Source organism: Colobus angolensis, unplaced genomic scaffold (assembly GCF_000951035.1).
Source record: "Colobus angolensis palliatus isolate OR3802 unplaced genomic scaffold, Cang.pa_1.0 Scaffold113, whole genome shotgun sequence".
NCBI classification, from domain to species: domain Eukaryota; kingdom Metazoa; phylum Chordata; class Mammalia; order Primates; family Cercopithecidae; genus Colobus; species Colobus angolensis.
In genome coordinates this window covers 1,331,745-1,359,714 of record NW_012112364.1, presented here as the reverse complement: position 1 = coordinate 1,359,714, position 27,970 = coordinate 1,331,745, and the positions used below count along the sequence as shown (strand labels likewise).

The 27,970-nt window shown below is 38.7% G+C and overlaps 1 protein-coding gene across 1 annotated transcript in view; it reads right to left on the bottom strand.

Moving 5' to 3' along the window:
• Window positions 1–1,790: 1,790 nt before the first annotated feature.
• The window catches only part of USP12 (ubiquitin specific peptidase 12), a 49,844-nt gene continuing 23,664 nt past the window's right edge, over window positions 1,791–27,970 (bottom strand). Inside the window, exons 5-9 of the mRNA XM_011958471.1 lie at window positions 25,172–25,248; window positions 24,972–25,055; window positions 10,498–10,695; window positions 6,371–6,449; window positions 1,791–5,008 (exon numbers count right to left, since the gene is read on the bottom strand). Coding sequence (XP_011813861.1) covers window positions 4,907–5,008; window positions 6,371–6,449; window positions 10,498–10,695; window positions 24,972–25,055; window positions 25,172–25,248 — 540 coding nt within the window. The 3' untranslated portion in view covers window positions 1,791–4,906. The remainder of the gene's footprint in view (window positions 5,009–6,370; window positions 6,450–10,497; window positions 10,696–24,971; window positions 25,056–25,171; window positions 25,249–27,970) is intronic.

The following is a 27,970-nucleotide window of genomic DNA, read 5'->3' as shown; positions in this document are numbered from 1 at the left end:
GAGAGAGACCGACTGCATCAAAATTTAAAACTTAAAACTTCCGTGTATCAAAGGTTACTATCTATATCCAATGCTTATTTTTTTCTGAATTTTTTTATAATAGCAAGAATGTAAAAAAACTGGAACACTGGTACATTGCTGGTGGAAATGCAAAACGGTACAGCTGCTGTGGAATACAGTACAGCTATTCCTCAAAAAGTTCAACATAGAATTCCACATGCTTCAGCAATTCCTAGATCTATACCCAGAAAACTCCAGATCTGGGGCTCACACAGATACTCGCACACCAATGTTCACAGCAGTGTTAGTCTCAACTGCCAAAAGGTATAAATAACCCAAATGTTCATTAATGGATGAAGGTATAAGAGGGCAAACAGTGATTCTTCCACCTCTATGAGGCACCCAGAGCAAGTTCATCAAGATAAAAAGCAGAACGCAGGTTCACAGAGGCCGGGGGGAAGGGAAGAAGTACGGGGAATGACTATTTAATGGGTACAGAGTTCCTGTTTGGGACAATGAAAAGAATTCTGGAAATGGACGGCAGTGGTATTTGCACATCGCGAATGTACTGTCACTTAATCGGACGCTTAAAAATGACTAAAACAGTAATTTTTAGGTTATTTTACCACCACCACAGCAAAAAATCTTTTGGTAAGGATAGCCATGGTTAAGGGCTTGGACACTGGAGTTATACCTACTTGAAACCTGGACCTGCTACTTTCCAGCTAAGTGGCTCTAAAAAGGTACTTAACCTCTAAAGAACCGTAGATTCTTCTTTTGTAAAATGAGGATGTCACTGTCTCATAGACGTGGTTAACATTAACACGAAAAGAAGTAAAATACCGAGTACAGGGGCCATCACATAGCAGGCTATCACCCAGAAGCAATGGGTAGTTATTTCAGTAGCTCTGCAGACGGAACAGAGACATGGTTATTATAGAAAACACATGAATGAAGAGAGATGGGAAAAACCTTGACATGTTAACAGGCACAGGTACTGGTAACAGGGAATCATGGAAAAAAGCTTGTGGCAAGGGACTCTCAGCTTTTCAACAGTTCATGAAAAACTTTCAGGTATAGAGGATTTCATTTACTAAAAGTTCCTTAAGAAGTGTGTGATACAGATGCTTAGAAAAGAGAATGCGATCGCAGGTCCCAACTGGCAGTCTAGTTCACCTGTCACTGTGCTTGTTCTAGGCACACTCTTTCAGAGACATGAATGAAAAACAGTGCTTCCAGAATAGGGCTCCCAGGAAGGATGAAGTCTCTGAAAGCCACCTGATACAAAGATCAGCCTTGATATCAGAAGCACACTGGGAGAATGAAGGATGGACTGAAAATAATGGCAACGTAAGTAACAATTCAAGTTACTCAGTAACGGAACCGGCTTCCAGCACTCAAGTGCAGGCTGACTGACCACTTGTGAAACAGATTTTACAGGAGCAATTACTACACAGGAGAAGAGGAGGAGCAGGAGAAACAGTGACCTTTAAGGTATTATACCTGGTTTACCCTCTAAGATTCTATGACTCTCAATTTTCAAATTTAAACTTTGAACTTTTCAAAGACATGCTATCACAGAAAGATGACAAAAGCTACTATGTGCTAAATAAATGCAGGCACATGTAGAATGTTGTTTTACACACATGCAATTCTGTCCTAGGGAAAATCTCTTTGGATACAGAAGTAGGAGCTTGGGCAAAAGTAGTAGCACAATTTCCGAAGTGTCTACTTCTAATCTGTAAATACATTTTAGGCAAAAAGGAAAAAACACACTTAAAACCCACAGGCACAAATAAACCAACTTTAATAGATATTATTTTATATTTATATAGCGCCTTCTTCAAGAACCTTAAATGCTTTACAGACATTATCTCTAATTAATCCCCACAACAACCCTGTGAGGTAGGTATTACTCCCATTTTACAAGACAGGGAGACTGAAGCACAGAGAGGTTAAGTGACTTGCCCAAGGTCACACAGTTAAATTCACTGAAGAGCCAGGACATGAGCGCTTTAGCCTCCCAGCTCCCAGTCAAATACCTCATGATAGAATCTTTAATAAAAAGTGTTTTTAAAGAAAGTATCAAGAGTAGTTATGAAAATGAGGTCTTTCTACTGCCATCAAGGAAAGAAAAAACCCTATACTGATGGTTAGAGGCCGCAAGACCCACATAACACAACATTTCCTTCTTTCCCTGTTCCCAAGCCTCCTGGTTCCTGTCTTAAGTAATCTTTTAAAGGTAAAATTTCCAAGACAGAAGCCATGTGACTTAAGAAGTGGGATTTAATTTAGAATATTTACTTTTAGTTACAATAATTTATAGAAATTTTTATTCCAATATACAAAATATGGGACAGCCATCCCAATAATCATGTACATAGTTACATAGCAATCGGCCACCATTAACAACTTAAACCAGCCCTGCATTTTAATCACAGTCAACCAGCATACAACCTCACAACGCTTTCTTCGTGGGTCACTTTCCTTACTTACTATACCTGTATTTGTCCCCCATCCCTGACCCTATATGTTTTAAAAGTATATTGAGTTTCTTCAAAACATTTTACTTAGATCCAGCTGCATTAAGAAGAAAAAGTAAATGTAAAACTGTCACCCCACAGTCCCTCCCCTGACAAATCATACTATGAAGTATGATGTAGATGTGAGTAAGTATGTGATTACTAGGAACTCAACACATATACTAGAACTTGCTTTAATATGAAATGTAACTTGGCTTTTACTGCATGGTTTTTCTTTAATGCAAAAATGTAAAAACAAACACCACATAGTATTTCAATGCTGTACCTTTATGCAAATGACTTCATCTATCTTTTCTTAAACATGTTGTGATACAGCTCATGTTAAAACTGACACAGCTTCACTTTCCTCTTTTTCTCTGTACTGAAAGCTGCGGAAATACAGCTTTAATTCCAAGACAATTTGGTTTAAGCCCTCAAAATAAAAAGAGCGCATCCACTTTCACTGCCCTGACTTTCCCCACATTGTTGATTGTGATTCTCTGTGGCATGTTGGTAGATAAGGCTGGCTACATATAATTTGTACAAAATATCTCTAGCCAGGGTAAGGCTTTAGAAACTATCTTAAAAAGAAACTTGTCAAGATACTTTTGATATTTAGTACAAATACTAAACATTACGATTTTCTCCCAGCACATGTGTTTAAGCAGCCCAATTACCTAAGTGACCCTGTTAAAGGTCTGCTTATGGAACAAATAGGTGAAGTCATTTCCTGAGCCAAAAGATACAGATAATAAATGTTAATAATAGCAGCAGACTAAAAAATTCCTTTTTGTTGTTTTCCATAGTCAACAGTTTTAGCAAAAGAACTTTAGAAAATGACAATTTTTTTTTAAATTTACTGCCTGAAAAGAATTTAATAAAGAACATAAACAAGGCCTGATTGCTATTATTCTGAATATAATTTTCAATAATTTTCTGCAAGTTACATTCGGCTACTGTCAGACAACTTTCTGATGCATGGAAAAACGTCCAAAAAAACTGCGACGGTTTGCATACATTTTATGTTACATATATTACTTCTTAAAACCCCCAACAGAATGAAGTCTTAGCAAACACAAATTTTAATTTCTGAACACCCTTCCAGTAAGATTTGTAAAGGTGCGGGGAAGGGGAGGAAGGACTTATTTTTTGTATTCCTAGTCTACTTGATTAAAATTTAATCTTCAAAGGGTTTGTTTAGCTTGCTATCCAGGCTGCTAGGGTTATGATGAACATTATTACTTCTTTCCAGGGTAAAAATGACATCTGAAAATAACATAAATGCTATGACAAGATTTCCCAAGCATGACCTCAACTTGAAACATTAGAATACTTAAGAATTCTAAAGATTGGTATACCACCACTGCACCAGAATTTTTAATTATTCCAACAACTATAGGAATTTTTTTATAGTTTTTTAATTTTATGAAATTAAAGCTGAAGAAAATAACTGATTTAGAAACAATAACAAAAGGACAAATATTTAGCCAGAGATATCAGTTCCTCCTGAAAAAGGATATTTACCTCCTCTCACTGCAGTTTTTCTCAAGGTATCTTACTGATTTCAGATAGGATTTAAAATTCACCTTAAAAATAGAAACAAACAAAACTGACTTAAACTGACATGAACTAATAAAAATATGTTCAAATTGACTGACAGAATCATGGGCACTTCATACAATACTTAGACTCTACCAGTTTGAAGTAAAATAAATAAGGAAAAAATTATAATTACAAAGCCAGTCTTTCCCCTTGGGGAAACAAAAAGCCACTTTTGACCAATTGCTCCCTACATATACATATACTGTATATTATTATAAGCTTCTTCAGAGAAGCAAAACATCTTTGTCTTCCCGACACTGGATTATCTAGCATGTTAGGTTTTACATCAGGAAGGCAACTGCAAGTGTTGGGCCCAAAAGTATTTCTGGTTTACTCTTGAAAAGACCACTGAATATGCTTCTATACACACTGAACCAGGCAAATTTATGCAGTGTGTTCAACATCATCTCCTTATCAATACAGCACAGATTCCGATTCTTTCTACTGCACTCCCAAAGAATTCAAAGCATTATTGGTGCAATTAATAAAGAGAAAATGCGTGTCAATGACTGGAAGGCTGTTTTACAAGAGGAGCTGGTATCTCTGATTTCACCTCCTTGTTGAATGGAACTGTACAGACAGCATGATACCTGAGCAAATAAATCAACTACCATGATCGGAAGGGCTCGTCAATCCATCGTCTTTGCTTTATCGTGTGCAAAGTGTGCTACTGCCCCCTGAGCTTCCTGCATTTCTCTTTTCTTGAAAAATCAGTGCTTGATCCTTTCCAAAATAACCAGAGAAGAAATGAGGCAGAAAGTATCTCTTCATCACGGTCCCCCTCAGTCCCGAGACTGATAGAAAAGGATGTAACCAGACTCAGAGTTCTTTGAAATATCTGATGTCAACCCGTAGAATTCTTCAATAGCCTGTGCATCTATTTTCTGTGAGGCAAAATGTAAACATTAGTACATAAATGAGCTCTGTACAGTCAGATGGCTTAAATTTAATAGACTGATAATACCAAGTATTTGGGGAAAACGGAACTCTCATACATAGCTGGCAGGGCACTCTGAAAAAATGTTTAGAAATACCTATCTTCTAAAGCTGAACATACAACTACCCTTTGATCCACCAATTCTACTTCTAGATATAGGATAAATTATATGAAACCACTAATAACTATTTTGGACCTACAAAATGGCAACTTCCAGGCTGGGCACAGTGACTCACGCCTGTAATCCCAGCACCGTGGGAGGCCAAGGCTGGCGGATCACCTGGGGTTAGAAGTTCGAGACCAGCCTGACCAACGTGGAGAAAGCCTGTCTCTACCAAAAATACAAAATTAGCCAGGCACAGTGGTGCATGCCTGTAATCCCAGCTACTCGGGAGGCTGAGGCAGGAGATTCACTTGAACCCAGGAGGTGGAGGTGGCGGTGAGCCGAGATCACACCCTTGCACTCCAGCCTAGATAACAAGACTCTGTCTCCCAAAAAAAACAAAAAGGCAACTTCTAGTGGCCCAACCTAACATATACCCAAGGAAAATGAGTGTATATGTCTAGCAAAAGGCTTGTAAAAGATGACCAATGCATTTTAATTCACAATAGTCATTAACTGACAAAAAGTCAAATTTCTAACTTGGTATATTTGTACAGTAGAAAATGACAAAGCAGTAAAAAAGAACTGCCATTACTGCAGACAACAAGAATGCACCTCACAAATATATTCAGTGAATAAAGTCTGACACAAACAAAATCATACTATATGAGTCCATTTATATTCAAGCCTAGGCAAAGTTAATGATAAAAGTCCAAATAGCAGGCTCCAGGAGGGTAGAGGTGAGGAAAGCTTAAGTTCTGACCAGAAGGAGGAACAAGGGGGCCTGCTGTGGTGCTGAAAATGAATTACATCTTGACCTGGATAGTAGTTACAAATGTGTGTGTCTGTGTGGCTGTGTGTGTGTGACGGGGGGGACACACATACACAAATTCATCAAATTCAGATTTGTATACTTTACTGTATGTATGTTACATGGCTTATTTTTATTTTTATATTTTTTAAAGTCAGGTCTGTTGTTGAAAGCTTTCCTTTGTTTTATTCCACGCGTGTAAAGGTTACGTGACCACTCAACTGTTGGGCTTGGACGTTGCAGAGTAAGAAGTAGGAATCAGACTACAATCTATAGACCCAGACATTTGTCTCATATTCATCACCAGTCATATCTAAATGAGAAACTATCAGAAAATAGTGAAAAGCAACATATGCATACAGCTTTCAAAAATAAGAGATTAAGAAACTACTTACTTCTACAATGTCGTCATCAAACAACAACCAAAAATCATGACTCTTAACTATTGCAATATAATGGCCTCGATTGGGACCACTAAAACAAACAAAAAATAAGTTAATTTAATATGATATTTATTAATATTACTCTTTCATGCTCTAAATTTTATGTTTTATAGAGAAACTGAAACAAATAGCAGTAAAAAAGAACTGCTTCTTTTTTATACCCCTTAACTATTCTTTCCAAAAAAGATAAAGCTACACTGAGTTGAACTGGTAATCAATTTTAAAATCAAATAATTAGTGCTCTAAGAGATTCTATTCACATAAAGCTGCATTACTGCAATTCTTTACTGTCTTTATAATAGTTTTCAATTTTGCTTCTATAATAAAAGACAATGTTTTCTATCATTTTATAAGGGGAGGGGGTCACAGCAGAACATGCGGAATTCAACTATAAAACAATGCATACAAGAATTATTTCTAAGCCTCACTCCCTTGGTAATAGTTTTTTTTCTTGAGAAAAGATCCAACATGATACTTGAAACAGGCAAGGATATCAAATCCTTGGTTCTAAAATCAAGCCTGAACTTCACAAAATGTCTTTAAAAGCAAATGACCTTTGCTCAATGGTGAGTCAATATGAAGTACCTAATGCTTAATACCATTATAACTATTACTATGATTGCCCCTGCATCTCATTTTAAACAAATCTGGAATATATAAATGTAGACATGCATAAAAATAAAGGAGGCATAGTTTCTTTTAAAAGCAATTCTTTGTTTTATAAAAGGATATGCCAAAGGTTTTAACCTCTTCCGGTTTAAGTACGGTTCATTATAAAGGCATATATGGTTATATTTATTCTATTGTAATTCTATAATTAATACAGAATTTGAAATCCTTTTCAATACAAATTATTCCTTATGGTAAACACTATTTTAAAAGTAGTGACCAGATATTAGAATAAGCAACCTCCTAAAATGTCTGATGTTTCTCAGATCATTTGATCCTGTAGGTAAGATAAATACCTTAGGTGACAGAATGACACCAACAAAAAAAAATTTTTTTTTTAAACTATGGAGGATGACACCTCAAAACTTTCTTTTTAAAAAGCATTTAATGCTTTATTAAGTCTATTTCTATATTTATTTAGGACTCATCTAAAGGGTCTTGTGTGTTACGGGGAGAGGGTCAGAAATGAAAACAAAATTATAAAAGGTAAAATCAAGAAAAATCAAAGAAAGGCTGCAGAACACAGGATGGAAGGAAAGGAGGTGGGTGGGGTGAGGACTAGTAAACTGAGAAAAGTTAGGCAGCTTTTTCCTTTGGCAAAGAACTAGTTTGAAGAACAGTAGACAAAAGTTAATTTCATAAACTGAAAATGAAATGAGAGATGAAGGGCTGAACTTCCACCTAAGGAAGCTGTTTCTTAGGCATCTGATTTCTGGACATTAAACACACTCAGTTGAGTAGATATAAATGCCTAATGTATGCAAATAACTATTGACTGCTGTGGAGATTAAAGAGATTTCAACAACTGCTTGCCCAAATACCCCTTCAGTACAGTAGAGAGCTACTCTGAAAACATAATCCAAGGCAGAATATGATATAAAAGTAGAGCCACAGGAGAGACCTTATCCAGCAAGAGAGGAGGTGGAAGGGAGAGAGGGATGGGAAATCAAGAAATGGAGCCCAGTTCTGACATGGGCTTGAAGGGTAATACTTAGTCAACAAACATTTGCTAGAAGTCTCTTCTAGGCTGGGAACCAGGGACAGAGAAGGAGCAAGCTGAACTGGAACTGACATGCAGATAATGAGGCTGTGCACACCCGCCACACTTTCATATGAAGCAAATCTACAAATAAGTCTGATAAATAAAATACACAATGGAAAAATATCCTAAAATATGATTAGTCTTTTATTAGCGAGCAAATTATCTCCTGTTTTAAAAAGCACCTGTTCTCATAAGGGAAGCAGACATACATCCTAAGACAGTACACAAAGCACTAAGACAGGGCTAGCACTGCACATCTAGTATTTATGTGAAGACAACACGTGGAGACTGAGGCTGGGCAGAAGAGCATCAAGGAAGACTTCCAGAGAGGAGAGGCAGGAAGGCAAGAGCAATGAGAGTGAGACAGGAGAGAGAAAGACCCAGGGGTAGGGGCGGGATCCCAAAGACCTACTGTGCAGACCTCCACCAGAAGGGAGTTCCCAGTGAAGGCAGACCACCAGGGCTGTGAGGAAAGTCAATAAGCATCTCTCTGCAATGTTCTGCACCAATTGTGACAGCAGGGATTCAGACAGCTGGCAAGAGGATTTGACAGTGGTTGTGAGAACATGCTTTCACTGACTGTGGAGTTCAAGCTGGGAGAAGCAAGTGAGGCCAAAGAAAAGGTGAAAAAGGGAAAGGGTCAAGAGACTCAAGGATTTCAGGGTGGGGAAAGGGTTGGGTTAATTTTAAAAGGAGAGAGTGGGGACGGGACCCTGGTTGCCATCTAAGTCGGGCATCTCAGCTCAATGTCTTGTGAGTAGAGCAATTCTAAAAATCTACCATCATTTAAGTAGAGTAGGACTGTTACTAAATTTGAAGAGGCTAAAGAACAGTCTAATTAGGGTGTGAGAAAGTAAATATTATAGAGCTGGGATGTGAGAAGGTAGTATTGTATTTTTGTTACTAAGACAGTAGCAGTAGCTAACTGATTTACATCTCCTTTTGAATCCTAACAAAGCAATGAGGTAATTAGTATTATTTACATTTTCTAGAAGAGAAAACTGAAGCCTTTTCAGGAAGCTCTGCATAACATCACACTGCCCACAACTGGCAGAAACGGTACTGAGATCCAGGTTTCTCTCACTCTGAATACCTGGTCTGAATCACTACACCAAGGCTCTTTAAGTAATCTTGACACTGTTTCACTCCTTTAAGATGTGATCACTCTTAACTTAGAAGTAGAAGAAAGATTCTTGCTGAGGATACAAGACGGGACCCAAGGCTGACCCAGGCAATGGAGGTACAAGGCGATTATTACAGAGTATTTGCTCCCTCCGGGTTGTCCTTAAAAATTCTGATCAGAGGCCGGGCGCGGTGGCTCACGTCTGTAATCCTAGCACTTTGGGAGGCTGAGGCAGGCGGATCACCAGGTCAGGAGATTCAGATCATCCTGGCTAACGCGGTGAACTCTCTACTAAAAATACAAAAAAATTACCCGGGCATGGTGGTGGGCGCCTGTAGTCCCAGCTACTTGGGAGGCTGAAGCAGGAGAATGGCTTCAATGTGGAAGGCGGAGCTTGCAGAGAGCCGAGATGGCACCACTGCACTCCAGCCTGGGCGACAGAGCGAGACTCTGTCTCCAAAAAAAAAAAAAATTCTAATCAGAGAGCTGGGAGGAGGGCTGAAGTGGAGAAAGCTGGAACTTTTTTTATTTGGATAAAACATGCTGTTAGTACAAGTTTCCCAAAACCAAGGGGAAAATGATGAGTGCCTGCTTTAAAATTATTAAAGGAAATTCTAAGCAGTCAATGAAGACGGTTATGTTCCAAATACAAGTTCTGATTATGTGATGCTCTTGCAGTTTGAGAATTTTTTGATGTATTTAATAAGGTCAGTTACAGGTATGTATGTTCATACAGAGAAGATGTGTATACATGTTGGAAAAGAAGATGAGAAGGAGACAGAAAGCAAAATTGGCTAACAGGCAATGATAAATACACACACAGGTAAAATTAAAAAATGAACATTTGAAGATTACTTCCAATGCCATTTTAAATGCTTTTTACAACCACTGATATGCTGAACATATGCAATTCAACTCAGAAGTGATTTATTTTAACCAACAACCCTCTATACACACACCCCAAAAAAGGAAAAGAAAAACTAACAGATCTCAAAGTTCTAGGAAATCAGATATAGTACTTGCAGAGTAATAAATAACAAAAATAAAAACAATATATTTTTAACATATAAAATTTTTAAGGAATGATAAAATGTAAAGCTAAAACTCCATTTTGAAATAAAATTATCCTGAGAAGAATACAGAATTTCTACAAGTTCTGTATTTGAATAATTCATGAACATCTTGAATATACACTGCTCTTCTAACCTAGAAATTCCACTCCTATGTCCCCGGACTTGCAATTACCTTCCACAGTGAACCACAACAGCAACCAGGTCGTACATTCTGTCTGGATTGGTGGCATCACCTGAAGTGTTAAATAGACGAAGTTCTAAAGGAAAAACTACCCGGTAAGAGAGTTTTGTATATCGATGAAGTTGATCCATATATTTAAATCTCTTCAGGTGTAGAGCTAGAATCATGGGCAGTTTTTTAACTTTCATCCTATTAAAAATAAAAATGAAAACAAAATTTCACAAAAGATATCCACCATGTCCTTGAATTATCAAACTTTATGATATCCAATGAACAGATAGTCAACGGTCAGTTTCAACAGCCCAGCACTGCCCAGTTTCGCACATTTCTACCAATTATTTTTATACTGACAAAACAATGTTCTGAACATCTTAAGACGACCCCACCCTACTGATCATCGCCACACCACATAATTCGACACAGCACTCAATACGGCTCCAAAACAGATGGAATGGCATTAGTCCTTGGTTAAGGAATCTGTATTTTTCAAACACACATCTCTTATAATAAGGCTAAATGCACAGGGTGCTCAAGAGTGGTAGAGGGAAAACAAGTTTCTTGAAACTGACAATTCCTTTGGACTTGGGTAGACGGAAATCTATTTTTTCTATCATCTATACGATGCAGTTACAGACTGACAATAGGAGACTAAAACAACAAAAGCGCTAAAGACCATTCAAGGTGCTTGTCAGGGGCAAGAAATGGCTCCATATTAAGAAAAATGACTATGTATATCCTAGAAAGGGAATAAAATAACCTGGAAACTTAGGAGTGAAGTTTTTAATTGTGAAACACAGGCTGTTCTTCATGTTCTAAATAATCTTTATTATGCCTTTAAATGCCACTTCTCCCTGAGAGTGCCTTTGTACTCCTACTTCACCTAAAAATCTATTCTTTTAATGGCTCAGCTCAAATGTCACACCCTCTGGCACAAATACCTGCTCTCTTCAATCCTCCATCAGCACTTTACAGGTTCACTTTATATATGTCAAGCTTATTACATGGTAACAATTTTAGGTGATTACGGTTCTTTTCTTCTAGGCCCTGAACTCTCGGCAGCTAGAAAGCATTCCCTTCATTTTTATTTCCCCACTATCTAGCAACATGCCTGACATAGGATAGATGCCAAATGTTGCAGAACTGAATTTTAAATGGGTCTGGTGACGCAAAATACTCCTCACAATTTAAACAAGTGATACATGGTAAGCCACTGTCTCTAATAAGTGAAAAATCATTTTAGAGTATTATACTAAATCTGCATTCTACGTATCTTAAATATGGTGGATAGCTTATTATTCCTAAATTACTTACTATTCGAGTAACTTGGCCTTTTGGAAACATTAGCCAAAGTAAAGGTAAACAACTACTCACTCCTACAAAGCAATCCAGCAATATGAATTAGGAGCCTTTACAGCCTTTGTCTCACTAATCCTATTTCTAGAAATATAAATTAAATATATAATCTCAAAAACATCCCTTATGAGAATAATCTACTTGTAGAGTTCTTTTACATTGTAAAAAATCCCAACTATTCAACAACAGGAAATGTGGAAATAAATTAGAATTCAAACAGAGTGTTGTACAACTTAAATAAAAACAATGCTGATGAAAGTTTCCAGGTGACATGGGAAAATACTTAGGAAGTCAGGATATAAAATTACATATAAAATATAATTCAACTATGAATTACCCATGTAGAGTTTGATTAAACCCATGTAGAGTTCCTGAAACGAAATCTTTACAAAACAACAAGGTAGACTTTGAGAATTTCCAATGGATGATAGATGCAAAAGACGAATTTTCTCAGCATAAAATGAGTGCCAGTGTACTATTAATAAATGGCAGTCGGCCGGGCGCGGTGGCTCAAGCCTGTAATCCCAGCACTTTGGGAGGCTGAGACGGGCGGATCACGAGGTCAGGAGATCGAGACCATCCTGGCTAACACGGTGAAACCCCGTTTCTACTAAAAAATACAAAAAAAACTAGCCGGGCGAGGTGGCGGGCGCCTGTAGTCCCAGCTACTTGGGAGGCTGAGGCAGGAGAATGGTGTAAACCCGGGAGGCGGAGCTTGCAGTGAGCTGAGATCCGGCCACTGCACTCCAGTCCGGGCGACAGAGCGAGACTCCATCTCAAAAAAAAAAAAAAAAAAAAAAAAAATGGCAGTCAGGTAAGATTAGGAAGAGGAAAGAGAATGAACTTGGCCTGATGTTTAGGGAAAATGTGTTTTTAGCAATTACACAAGGCCGGGGGAGTCCAAATGCAGAAAAGAGAAAATGTCTCAATAATAGCAGATACAATGTTTGATAAGACAACACATGAAAAATATGAATCCTATTTGCCAAAGATCCTCCCAGGGGAGAAGTGCTGGCTACCACAAAGAAACCAACTATCCATGGAATTGTCAAGCAAAAATATGTGTGGAGCCATATTTTAAAGATGATGAAAGACTAGCTTACAAAATTTCCCTCATATTGAAATGGTTCCAGAAGAAAAAGCAGAAAACTGCTTGAACATATGTGTAAGGAGTGTGAAACTCATGTAGATTTTGCAGCAGAAGGAAGAAAAAAGAAGTTGACTTCCTGTTCAAAACACTAAGACCACCAAAACACCAAAGAATGTATAAGATTCTGGCTTTCCTTCCATTCCAACTTGTGGGGAGGGAGATTACATTAGGGAGGTCTTGATCACTTTCATTGTTTTAAAAAAAAAGTTGTCTCAGAACATAATGTTTTCTACAAAAGACAAACGTTTTGAAGAAAAGAGGACAGAGATCATTATTTTCCTTTTTAAAGTTTGAATAAACACTGATGTTTAAAAATCTTCTGTAAGCAGATATCAATTTTCTATTTAAATTTATCTTTTTAATGACATTTACTGACCACACAAACAACTACTTAAAATTTGGATGAATTTCTATTATTCAGTTGGCCCTCCATATTGGGAGTTCCACATCCACAGATTCAAACAGCCATGAATTAAAAATACCCAAAAAATAAGTAACTAAAAAAAAAAAAAAGACAAATGCCATTTAAAAAAAAACACAGTACAATTATTTATATATCATTTACATTGTATTAGGTATCAAAATACATAGGAGTATATGCATAGATTATATGCAAATACTTGTCATTTGATATCAGGGACTTGAGCAATCATGCATTTTGCTGTAGGTGAGGGCCCTGGAACCAACTGATACTGAGGCACAACTCTATGCATTTTCTTGCTTTTACATCTTTAAAATGACAAATTGCATTCATGTTGTATTCTAACATAATAGTGGGTTCCCTTTCTTGATGTCTAGTTATAATTTAAAACTATTCAAAAAAAGCACAAGGATGGGAATTTACATACCATGTACACACCAATCCTAAGTAAGCTGGCTATACTAATGTCAGACAAAGCATATAAGACAAGGAATTTTACCAGAAATAAAGAATACTTCATAATAATGGTCAATTAACTAAGAGAACATAATAACAATCTTAAAAGCATGTGCTCCAAAATTTTTTCAAATTTCAGAAATAAACAGACAAGTGCATAATCAGAATTGGAATCTTTAACAGACTTCTCTCATTAACAAAAAAAATCAGTAAGGACAGGAAAATATGAACATCCTAACTATGGACTTAATTGACATTTATGGAATACTCAACCCCAAACTGCACTATATACATTCTTTTCAAGTTTCAACCAAAACATTCACTAATGTACTGGACAATAAAAGAAGTCTCAATAAATTTCAAAGATGAAATCAGACTATGTCCTCTGATAAAAAAAAAACTAGAAAAGCCCCCAGCTATGGAAACTAAGCAACACATTTCTAAATAAGCCATAGGACAAACAGAACATCACAAAGGAAATTAGAATATATTTTTAAATGGATAATTATTATGAGACTACAACACCCTCTCATTTTAGGTCCTGTTCCCTAGGGCAGACCCTGAGACAGAAAGTCCCAGGCCTGTGATTTATTAATGTCATGCTCCCTGTGTATTGCAGGGGGGCGGGGGGAAGGAAACCAGGTAAGGATTCAATCTCAAGCAAAATCCCAGGAAAAGTGGCTTCAGCTCAGTGTCAGAGAAACCCTGGAGTCTAAACTTCACCTCAGATTTCTCTTGACCACAAGGTAGCTGGGGTTTCATATGCTCTTTAGCACCTGTCAGTGACGGGTCAAAGACTGGAATTTGAACCAAATTCCCAGAAACTCCCTTCTCCAGTAGCCCAAGGGGGGAGTCCTTCCCGGAGCCATCAGGTGCTAAGTAGTCCAAAAGACTAGGGGAGGAGCTGGAGGAAGGACTGACATTGCCCGCAACCACCCTCAACCGGAATACCAACTATCCTGCCGCAGGCAAGCAACACCAGTACAGGATGGAAAGCAGACCCCGGAATCCAGTGGAATCTGAGCTGTTTTTCTCAACAGTCAGAAACCCTTTTTAAAGTAAATTTCCTATTTTTATAAACTGTGTGAGCCAAACAGAGTTCTACAGATGGAATGTGATCCAGAGGACACTATGTGCAAGCTCTGCCACAGATGAATGTAATACCCCAGCCACAGGCACTTAAGAGCTTACCAACATCCTGTCAGCACAGAAGTCCTGACCACACAGAAAAGCTTAATAATTGTACAGACATTCAGTTCCAAGGACTGAATTCCATGCCCTTTTAAAAGGTGTCATCAACAAGGATTAATTGTGACACATTACAATGAGGGGGTCAGGGCGAATAGAACGCTTCATGTGAGAAAGACACTAAGGTGACTCCGTGAGATATACGCAATGAGAGGACATTTAGGCAGCAGAACCTAAACTCCAGCATGTGTCAAAACGGGGGATGGGTCACAGGCACAAATGAGGCTCATGGCGAACCCCAACATGTGTATAAAACGTAGTACTGAGGGACGGACATCTGGAGATCCAGGTAGGCATGCAGGCAGGGAGCCAGGAGGCACCAACTTCTCAACAGATGGAAGGACCCACCCAACTCAGATTCCAGAAGACTTGCATGGGGCTGTGTGTGCAAGAGGTGGTCGTAGATGTTAACTACAGCAAGGCAAATCCCTATTGCCGATATGATTTCACATGATACTACACAAGTTGTCATGACTGGGACTGACTACAGGGGAATAAGATATGAATCTTGTTAAGAAAATGAAGCAAAAGGAAGGACCTTCATCTCACAAACAGGAAGCAATTCAATCATTAAATCTAGGGCAGATACTCAGAGATGGACTGTGGCCACGACAATGTGATGCTGAGTCTCCTGGCCATGCGTGGGTCTTCTTCAATACCTGGTAAGAACAGGACTGGTCCCAAAAGTGGGGTCAGGCACATACGGAATAAAGGGAGCGTAGAGACCTGAGAGAGGAAAGATGAGAAGGCAAGGAGCTCAGCTCCCAGTCCACTGTCACTAATCATTGGATCCCACAGAGTAGTGACAGAAACACAGGCACACCCTGGAGATACAGAAAGTTCAGTTCCAGGCCACTGCAATAAAGTGAAGACTGCAATAAAGCAAGTCATACACATTTTTGGTTTCCCAGTGCATATAAAAGTTATGCTTATATTATACTGTAGTCTATTAAGTATGTAACAGCATTATGTCTGAAAAGAAGTCTGTTATCTTGGTTTAAAAATAGTTTATTGCTGAAAACTTAATGATCATCTGAGCCTTCAGAGAATCATCATCTTTCTGCTGGTTGAGGGCCTTGTCTCAAGGCTGATGGCTGCTGACTGATCAGGATGGTGGCTGCCGAAGGTCGGGGTGGCTGAGGCAATTTTTTTTTTTTTTTTTGAGACAGAGTAGAGCTCTGTCGCTCAGGCTGGAGGGGAATGCAGTGGCGCGATCTCGGCTTACTGCAAGCTCCAGGCTGAGGCAATTTCTTAAAATAAGGTAAGAACGTCTGCCACATCAACTGGCTTTTCCTTTCACAGATTTCTCTGTAGCATGTGATGCTGTCTGATAGCATTTTATCTACAGAACTTCTTTCAAAATTGAGTCAATCCTCTCAAACCCTGATGCTGCTATCAACTAAGGTTATATAACATTCTAAATCCTTTGTTGTCGTTTCAACAATGTTCACAGCATGTTCACCGGGAGTAGATTCTATCTCAATAAACCACATTCTTTGATCATCCATAAGAAGCAACTTTTCATTCATTCAAGTTTGATCATGAGATTGCAGCAATTCAGTCACATCTTCAGGCTCCTAATTCTTGTTCTCTTGGTGTTTCTACCACATCTGCAGTGACTTCGTCCACTGAAGTCTGAACCCCTCAAAGTCATCAATGAGGGTTGGAATGAACTTCTTCCAAACTTCTGCTAATGTTAATATTTTTACCTCCTCCCATGAATCACAAATATTCTAATGGCATCCAGAATTGTGAATCCTTTCCAAAAGGGTTTCAATTTACTTTGCTCAGATCCATCAGAGGAATCTCCATCTTTGGCAGCTATAGCCTTAAAAAATATTAAATAATAAGACTTGAAAGTCAAAATAACTCCTTGATTCATGGGCTGCAGAATGGAGCTTATGTTAGCAGGCATGAAAACAACATCAATCTCTGTGTGTCTCCATCAGCGGCTTAGGTGATCACATGTATTATCAATGAGTAGTCATATTTTGAAAGAAATCTTTTTTTCTGAGTGACAGGTCTCAACAGTGAGCTGAAAATATTCAGTAAATCATACTGTAAACAGATGTGCTGTCATCCAGGCTTTGTTTCTTTTCTACAGCACAGGCAGGGTAGATTCAGCATAATTCTTAAGAACTCAAGGATTTTAGGGACGGTAAATGAATACTGGCTTCAACGCAAAAGTCACCAGCTGCATTAACTGCTAACCAGAGAATCAGCCTGTCCTTTGAAGCTAGGCACTGACTTCTCTCTAGCTATGACAGTCCTACACGCCCTCTTTTTCCAATAGAAAACTGTTACCTCTATATTGAAAATCTGTTGTTTAGTGTAGCCACCATCAACAGTTATTTTAGCTGGGCAACCCAGATAACTTACTGCAGCTTCTAGATCAGCATTTGCTGCTTCATCTTGTGCTTTTATCTTACGGAGATGGCTTCTTTCCTTAAAACCTCATGAACCCACCCCTGCTGGCTTCACAATTTTCTTCTGCAGCTTCCTCACCTCTCTCAGCCTTCACAGAATTGAAGACAGGTCCTTGTTTTGGATTAGGCTTTGGCTTAAGGGAATGTTGTGGCTAGTTTGATCTTCTAACCAGGCCACTCAAACTTCTCCATGTTGGCAATAAGGCTGTTTTGCTTTCTTATCATTTGTGGGTTCACTAGAGTAGCTCTTTTAATGATCTTTCACAACTTTTTCTTTGCACTCACATCTTGGCTGTTTGGTGCAAGAGGCCTAGCTTTCAGCCTATCTTGGCTTTCAACATGCCCTATTCATTAAGCTTAATTATTTCTAGCTTTTCATTTAAAGTGAGAGATATGCAAATATTTCTTTTCACTTGAATCCTTAGGAGCCACGTAAGGTTATTAACTGGCCTAATTTCAATATTGTTGTGTCTCAGGGAATAAAGAGGCCCGAGAGAGAGGTGGTGGTGGGGGTGACGTCAGGTTGGTGGAGCAGTCATAACACACAACATTTAAGTTCATCTTTTTTTTTTCGAAATGGAGTTTCGCTCCTGTTGCCCAGGCTGGAGTGCAATGGTGCGATCTCGGCTCACAACAACCTCCACCTCCCAGGTTCAAGTGATTCTCCTGCCTCAGCCTCCCAAGTTGCTGGGATTACAGGCATGTGTCACCACATCTGGCTAATTTTGTTATTTTTAGTAGAGACAGGGTTTCACCACATTGGTCAGGCTGGTCTTGAACTCCTGACCTCCGATGATCTGCCCACCTCAGCCTCCCAAAGTGCCAGGATTACAGGTGTGAGCGACCATGCCTAGCCAAGTTCATCATCTTAAACGGGTGCAGTTCATGGTGCTCCCAAGACAATTACCATAGTAACATCAACGATAACTGATCACATATCACCGTAACAATATAATAATGAAAAAGTTTGAAATAGTGCAAGAATTACCAAAAATGTGACAGAGACAGGAAATGTGCGCACATGCTGTTGGAAAAATGGCACTGATAGACTTGCTCAACACAGGGTTGCCACAAACCTTCAATCTGTAAAAACCGCAGGATCTGCGAGGTGCTGTAAAGTGAAATGCAATGTGCTGTTCTCTAAGACCTCAGCCTCAGCCTCAGCCTCCCCCTCACCCCCATGCCAGCAGCCAGGGACAGGAAAACACCTGAAACAGCCACCAATCCTTTCTCATTACAGTTCCCCAGGGCGATCACTCTCCTCTCACCTCTATGCTTTAACCTCCCATGGGATAAACGTATAGATGACCATTAGAGTGACATTTCCCAAACCACTATCTTTCCGGAACTGTGCTATTTACAAAGTTCAATAGGCATGCTATATAAACGGAGTCTACGTGCAAGTAAATTCTGGAAAAGGCTGGATCAGGTTTCCTTTATTTTGTGGGTCTTCAGGAGCATGAATATCTAAAATAAAATATTATACAGCAAATCATTTGATCATAAAATACGAATTTTGTGGCACATCATTAACATTCCCAAAAATCATTCTTTCAGAGTTCTCAGGATGAACCTTTTTGGGAGAATTTTTTTTTTTTCTTTTTTTTGAGATGAAGTCTCACTCTTGTCACCCAGGCTGGAGTGCAACGGCACCATCTCGGCTCACTGCAACCTTTGCCTCCCAGGTTCAAGTGATTCTCCTGCGTTAGGCTCCCAAGTAGCTGGGATTACAGGCTCCTGCCACCACGCCTGGCTAAATTTTGTATTTTTAGTAGAGACGGGGTTTCACCATGTTGGCCAGGCTGGTCTCAAACTAGGTTATATATTTTGTTATCTTTTTAACTACGATAAAAATATGTACTTCAAATTTGTCACTCACAAATCCATGTTCGCATTTATACACACACATACACACGAATTACTGTCTGGACGTGGTGGCTCACGCCTGTAATCCCAACACTTTGGGAGGCTGAGGTGGGCAGATCACGAGGTCAAGAGATTGAGACCATCCTGGCCAAGATGATGTAACCCCGTCTCTACTAAAAATACAAAAATTAGCTAGGCGTGGTGTCGCATGCCTGTAGTCCCAGCTACTCAGGAGGCTGAGGCAGGAGAATCGCTTGAACCTGGGAGGCGGAGGCTGCAGTGAGCTGAGATCATGCCACTGCACTACAGCCTGGGCGACAGAACTAGACTCCATCTCTAAAAATAAAAAAGGACGGAAGGAAGGAAGAAAGGGAAGGAATTAGCATTTGGCAGTGGTTCATGCCTGTAATCCCAGCACTTTGGGAGGCTGAGGAGTGTGGATCACCTAAGGTCAGGAGTTCAAGACATGGTGGAATTCCATCTCTACTAAAAATACAAAAATTGGCCAGGTGTAGTGGTGCGTTCCTGCAGTCCCAGCTATTCGGGAGGGGGAGGCACTCCAGCCTGGCGACAGAGTGAGACGGAAAAAATAAAAAGAAAAAAGTTCTATAGTTTTAGGTCTTAAATCCATCTTGAGCTAATTTTTGTAGATGATGTAAGGTAAGGGTTCAACTTTATTCTTTTTCGTGTGGATATTCAGTTTTCCCAACACCATTTGCTGAAGACATTATCCTTTTCCTACTGTGTATTCTTGGCACCCTTGCTGAAGATCAGTTGCCTGCATATGTATGGTTTTATTTCTGGGCCATTTTGTTCCACCTGGTCTATATGTCTTTAAGCCAGTGGCATACTGTTTTAATTACTGTAGTTTTGAAATATATTTTGAAATCAGAAGTTTAATGCCTCCGGTTTTGTTCTTCTCTCTCAAGATTGTTCGACTATTTAGGGTCTTTTGTGATTCCACATGGATTTTTGGATTTTTTTTCTATTTCTGCAGAAAATGCCATAGGAATTTTTATAGGGACTGCACTGAATCCCTAGATTGCTTTGGGTAGTATGGACATTTTAACAATATTAAGTCTTCTATCCACTAACACAGGATGTGTTTCTATTTATTTATATCTTAATTTCTTTCAGTAACATCTTACAATTTTCAATATACAAGTCTTCTGCCATGTAAATTTATTCTTAAGTATTTTATTGTTTCTAATATTATTATAAATGGAATGTTTTCTTTTTTTTTTTTTGAGACAGAGTCTCGCTCTGCTGCCCAGGTTGCAGTGCAGTGATGCCATCTCCGCTCGCTGCCACCTCTGCCTCCCAGGTTCAAGCAATTCTCTTGCCTCAGCCTCCAGAGTAGCTGGGATTACAGATGTGTGCCACCATGCCTGGCTAATTTTTTTATTTTCAGTAGAGACGGCATTTTACCATATTGGCCAGGCTGGTCTTCAACTCCTGACCTCAGGTGATCTGCCCACCCTGGCCTCCCAAAGTGCTGGGATTACAGGTGTGAGCCACCGCGTCTGGCTGTCAAATTGATTTTTTGTTTTTTAGTAAGAACTATGATCTGTATACTAAACACAAGCTTATCCTATTATTCCAAAACTGAAAACTATAAACTTTCAGAAGTGAATTCATCCAAGTAAAGGTCAAAAATACTAAATGAACTGCTCAATATCACACCACAAATTATCAGAAAGGTTGATGCTAGATCCTAATGAGAAACATGTAACTTCTCTAAAGTTGTCTTCCCAGGAACTTATGCATAATTCATCCTACAAAGTGTCCAAAAATACGTGGGGAATATGTGTATATACACACAAAACTGTTTACTGTTCATAACAGTGTAAAAAATCTAAATTGTTAGATTTAGACAACTGGTAGATACATGGTACTATGGTATGTTCATACACACAAAAAATAAATACTACACAGCAGGCGTGGTATCTGGCTCCTGTAATTCCAGCCACACCAGAGGCTGAGGAAGGAGGATTGCCTGAGGCCAGGAGATCAAGACCAGTCTAGATAACATAGCAAGATCCTGTGTAAAAAATAAAATTCAATAAATTATTCAGGCGTGGTGGCACACATCTCTAGTCCCAGCTATACAGAAGGCTGAGGTAGGTGGATCATTTAAGCCCAGGAGTCTGAAGCTACAGTGGGCTAAGATCGCACCACTGGACTCCAGTCTAGATGACAGAGAGAGATCTTTTGTCTCTTTAAAAAATATATACATATATACATGCACATATATATATTTTATATATATGCACATATATACACATATATATAAAATCACACACACACACACACACACACACGCACACAATGCACCACTTCCTAAGAAGGATATAAAAATATTTTTTCCTTAACATGGTCGCAATTTTTTAAAGGAAAAAAGTTTCAAACTTGCACATACAGTTTGATAGCATTTTGGGGACTATGTGTGTATATACACACACACTTTAAAAATCTAAGATATATACAAAAATGTTAACATTTTATAGCTTTTATAGTGATTCTTGATTTACATTTATCTGTATTTTCTAATTTATTTACAAAGAACACACATTCTTCATGTATTTTCTAATACATTAAAATTTCATATCTTTAAAACAAAGAGCTCGATTTTACAGACAGTTCTCAATTACTCACATGCGATTACTTGTATAACCATCCTTTCAGGGCAAGGGCGGCTTTCGCTCACAGATGGGCCTTCCTCCCTCCAGTCAGGAAAGTCTGAAAGCTGTATTTCCTTTAGCTACATTTAGTCCCTGACTCTTACTTATCCAATGGTCTTAGGTACTTTCGAAGGCATTTTCAGGATGAATGTAATGCCTTAGCCCCTATCCCTCTGATTAAACTTCTTTGAGGTGCTCCCCATCATATACACTAATGGACAGAAACAGTGAGTAATCTGTTTTGATTCTGTGGTCCATTACCAAAAACACTTTCCTTCCTAGGAAATGTCTGTGACCAAAACAAAAACATAATCACTTAAAAATCTGAGCTCTTCCCCTCCCTTAAAGAACAACTCAGTTCAACTATTTGATGGGGCCAAATAACACAGACATCTGTACAGGCAGGAGAAGGGGAAGCCCAAGCAGAGAAGGGTGTGTGTGTGTGTGCATGTGTGTGTGTTTATGCATGTGTGCGTATGCAGGGAGCGGAGGCAGGAAGGCAGACAGAATAAGCTCGGTTACCAAAAAGTGCACCAACCAAGTCAGTCAATATAGTGGGGAAGGATGTGTATGTGTTTGTGTATGCACGCGCATGTGCCTGCAGGGAGTGGGGGCAGGAAGGCAGAGAGAACAAGCTGGGTTACCTAAAGGTGCACTGACCAAATAAGTAAATACAGTAAGGATAAGAGCAGCCAACTGTACTGTCGGAGAAAAGAATTACAAATATTACGGTGGTGGCTACAAGAAGATTATCACTGTGTATTCATGGTTTTCAATACAGATAAAGAGATCAACAGATGTAGAAGAGAAATAAATGCAGATGTGAAATTGTGTGTGTATTTATAAATACTCATCTATCCTCTAGCTCTGCTCACTAAGCGGGCTCAGGAACAATGACATCCCAATAGCAATGAGCACAACCACACAAGGTCCTAGTTTATCGTTTTCCCCTAAGAGAAACCAGGGTTCCTTGGAGAAATGGCTTGTTCCAGAGTAGGGGCAAAGAAAGAGCAAAACGAGCCTGAAGAGCTTGAGTCAGAAAGGAAAGAAATCCTGGAGAATGACTGGGCACATCAAGAGAGGAGCCAGCTTGGAGGAGCTCCCCCTGGCCAGATTGTAGATAATGTGAGCATGGAAGTAAGAATGCTAATGGACAACAATCCATTGAATAAAACAGGAACCTCTGGGTCCACTGTGAGATTTTAAAAGTGAATAAAATGAAAGTTCAATGAAGAATGAAATATTTACAATCTCAAAATACTTCTACACAAAATACTTCTAAATTACAATGAGAAAAAGTAAAGATTAACATGAAGAACTCTGTAAAACATCTGGGCAACATTCACTCAAATGTTCAACAACAGCCAAGAACAGTAATGGGAGGTTCATAAAAGGATTCACGTCGCCTCAAACTATCCTTAGAAAGGCCTGCTTGCGTGGATGGTCCTTTTAGTATCTGGAAACTTGGATTTCGGACATGTTCCCACCATTCACCAAATAGTAAGAGTGTCTCGCTGTGCCTAAACTGTTTGAACAAACAAGACAGTTTATGCTGAACTCTTGCTTTCTTTCTGGGAGTCTGGAATTCGGGGGCATGGTAGGCAGAGGGTACCTGTGTGACTAGCCCCAAATAAAAACTCAGGACACTCAGTCTGTAATGAGATTCCTGTGTTGTCACAATTCAATGTGGGAAGAATTAACTGTCTTTTGTGACTCCACTGGGACAGTTACTTCTGGGCGCTTGCCTGGTTTTCTCTTTGCTGACTGTGTTTTGTATCCAGTTACTGTAATAAATCTTAGCTGTGAGCATGCCTGGATGTTGAGCACTGTGAGTCCTTCTAGGAAATCACCTGTCCTAGGAGTGATCTTGGGGATTCTCCCAACACACGGCACAAATCAAGTCACACATGCCACTTAACAGGACATGATGAGAAAAACACTGTAAGATTCCTGTCCAAGATACATAACCTGAATCTAACCACAGCAAAACATGAGACAAACTCCAATGAGGGACATTCTACAAAATAACTTATGATTTTCAAAAGTCAGTATCATTAATGTCAAGAAAGGACTGAGAAACTGTTCCAAATTGAAAAAGACTAAAGAGACCGAATGCTAAATGTAATGTGGGATTCTGGACAGAATCCTTCTTCTATAAAGGTCATTACCAGGACATCCTGTGATACCAAAATAAGGTTTGCGGTAACAGTAGCATGTCAATGTTACTTTCCTGATTTGGATGGATGTGGGAACATAGGAAAACGTCCCTGTTACTGGGAAATATCTACTAAAGTGCCAGGGGCCATGAGGTACATATCAGTAACTCACTTTCAAATGATTTAGTGTAAAAAAGCTTTCTTGGTCTATTCATACAACTTTTCTGAGTTTGAGATTGTTTCAAAATAAGAAGTAATGATGATGATGATGATGATTATTCCATTTATTGATACCAAACCAGTCTTACAATAACACGCTAAGAGAATGTACAACATCCTATGTAGGAAAAGCTGAAACTGGGGGTGTGGGGGATGGGGAATGGGGAGTCCTATCTCCCTCAACTCTCTTCACCAAGAAAAAAGTTTATATCATCAGGAAAGCCTCAAAGCCAAATATTTTAACTGTACTGGTTTATGATGATTAAATAATCGCTAGACATAGGAAATCACTTGAGGGTACAGAGTTTTTGTAAAAGAAACATCAAGTAGAATATCATTTACCTAGTAATACTTAATGAACATTAACTGCTAGTGATAGAATTAAGAATTTTACTCAATGTAAATTTTCCTAGATTGTTTTTCTAAGCCCACCTCCAACACCAATTGCAAAAATAAAATCACTTAAAAATCCATAAAGCACTAAATTACCGTTTGTGTGCTTCCTGTTTGCTGCGACACTCTTCACAGTAATACTTGTATTCACTGCATAGAGTTTCTGTGTTGCTGAAACCCCTGTGCGAAATTCAAGACAAATTTATTTTGTAGATACCAGGAAATCATTATCCATTAAAAAATATTCCAGACTAAAAATAATTATTAAATTTCAAACTAAATAATTCTACATATACCTTAAGCAGTGAGTAATTGATGTATTTTGTTCCACATCAACAGAAAGGTCTAAAAAATCTTCATCTTTGCTGCTTATCTGTAAAAATAGTGAATTATCTGTGATTTTTTCAAATACTAGTAAACCACAGTTCCCAATTAACAGAATTAAATGCATTCTATTATTATTAGTAAGTAAACAATTCTTTCCCTCAAGTTCAAAAGAAAACTACTTAATTTGGATTATCCAAAAGGACATTGAATAAACAACCCATACCAGATGTATCACCAAAGTACACTTTTGACTGACTCCCTCTGGCAAAGGCTAGTATGATGTGAGAGTTCACGATTTTCCAAAGTCTTTGTGTTATTTTAAAGCATGAAATAAACTGTACCATATATACTGATTCTTAAAAAAACATAGGCCGACTGAATAAAAATGCTTCATACAGGACATCTGTATTATTTTGTCATAAAAAAAAAATTTAGCCCAAAATGTTAAATTACATTCGTCATTTGTGACTGACTTTATTTCTCCTAAAAATGTAATATAAAGTTTTGTTTGATTTATGGGTAAATAATCTTAGAAAGTTATCACTTGCTCATGTGAATTGGAATAGGACAGAACTTTAGACATAAATCTTCCTAGCTATATCTTTCAGCAAGTCCATCCTGAAGGTACATGTACAACAGAAGATACGTCTGACTCAGCTCCCTGTGCCTCTCATCCACTCAGTTAAGCAAACACTATCTCATTTTAATACTGCATCGAGATTATGAGCTCAGTAAGTTGTCACAGAACATGTGGCTGTACATAGTATGTATTTATGCAAATGTAAGTAAACTAGGGTACTGTGCAGAGCGTATTTTATAGACAGTTGAAGGGAGTTCCAATGGTGATTTTGACTTTCCTTGACTTCAACATTAAGCTAACCACAGGACCTAAACCCCTTCTCTAAGATGCCATTCCACTGTGCGATGGAAGATACATTAACACTACAAGATAACTGACCTGAGTCTCAAAAAGTCTGGTGAAAAAGAAGGGGGAACACAGACAACTCACAGAGAAAAAAAGAGAATATGATATGTTTAAGGAAAACACATCAATTTTGTAGAAAAGTGGGTAGGGTGACAAGAGACAGTATGGCAGAGGTAGGCTAAAGCCCAATCAGGCAGGAATTTATATGTAAGCTATAGAGAAGTAAAAGTTACAGAGTCTGGTGTTTTTCAAAATCAATTTTGTATTCCTCAAAAAGAAGTCCTCAGACACTGCCTCAGGGGTCTTCATCTGAAATGTTCACTTTTATGATCATGTAAAAACCTAGACACAAGGATGCTCTAGATCACCTGGGTGCGTGAATTACTATGTTTATATTTGCAATTCGGTTGGTGCCAAGTGGTCACCAAGTAGGGCAGTATTTCACTTTCCAAAGTGGTTGTGAAGACATCTGGTTGCTATTGGACTAATATGTCCTAATGTCATGTCATACACAATATGGGGAGATCCTAGTCTAAAACTCAGGGAAGAAGTCTAGGGTGGAGATCTGGAGTTGAGACTCATCAGCACATGTGATAATAAAATGGAACAGGATCATGATCCTCCCAATGCAGAGTGGAAAGCAACCGACAATGAAACCCTGGGGAACACCCACATTTAAAGAACGGAAAAAGAGAAGCCAATGAATGAGACTGAGAAGGAACCCTCATAGAGAACACCAGAAAAGGGTGTTACAGACACCAGTTTCCTACCACCTGAGACGTTATCAGTTGCATTTCTAAAATACAAGCATAAGCTCCTCCAGGAAGCCCGTCCCTCACCTGTCCAAATCCTTCCCACTCCCACCTGGATTAGGTCTACCATTCTCTGGCTGGCATGGCATCCTGTGCATACATATACAATAACACACTGTACTGGAATTGTCTGAACACTGGTTTGCCAGTCTTCATTACCATAGAAGTATCTTGAGATCAGAGGCTTATGTCTTACTCATCTACCTGGCATAGTTGGTGCTTAGCACCCCCAAAAATGAATACTTAAATATAAATCTAACAAAACATGCATGGCATTGATATGAAGAAGAGATAAGAAACTCCAATGAAAGATAGCAAAAAAGTGGTAAATAAGGGGAGACAGTGCATATACTTCGATAAGAAGACTCAATTTTGTCAAGATATTTTTTTCTCAACTTGATCTATAGGTTCAGCAAAATCCTTATCAAAATCCCAGCAAGTTATTTTGTGGATATCGACAAACTTGATTCTAAAGTTTACATGGAGAGGCAAAAGATCCAGAAGAGCCAACAAAATATTGAAGAACAACAGAGTCAGAGGACTGAGACTACCTGACTTTAAGACTTACTCTAAAGCTACGGTAATCAAGACAGCATGGTAATGGGGAAAGAACAGACATGCAGACCAACAGGACAGAAGAGAGTGCCCAGAAACACACTCACACAAATACAGTCAACTCATCTTTGACAAAGGAGCAAAGGCAATTCAATGGAGAATCATCTTTTCAACAAATGATGCTGGAGCAGATGGACATCCACATGCAAAAAAATTAACCCAGAATAAACCTTATAATACCTTATACAGAAATTAACTCAAAAGGATCATAGACTTAAATTTAAAAATGAAAAACTATACAATTCCTAGAAGATAACATAGGAGAAATTCTAAGGGACGTTTAGTTTATTGACGACTTTTTAGATACAACACCAAAAGTATAACGCATGAAAGAAAAAGTTGGACTTTATTAAAACATTAAAAATTTCTGCTCTGCCGGCCAGGCCCGGTGGCTCACGCCTGTAATTCCAGCACTT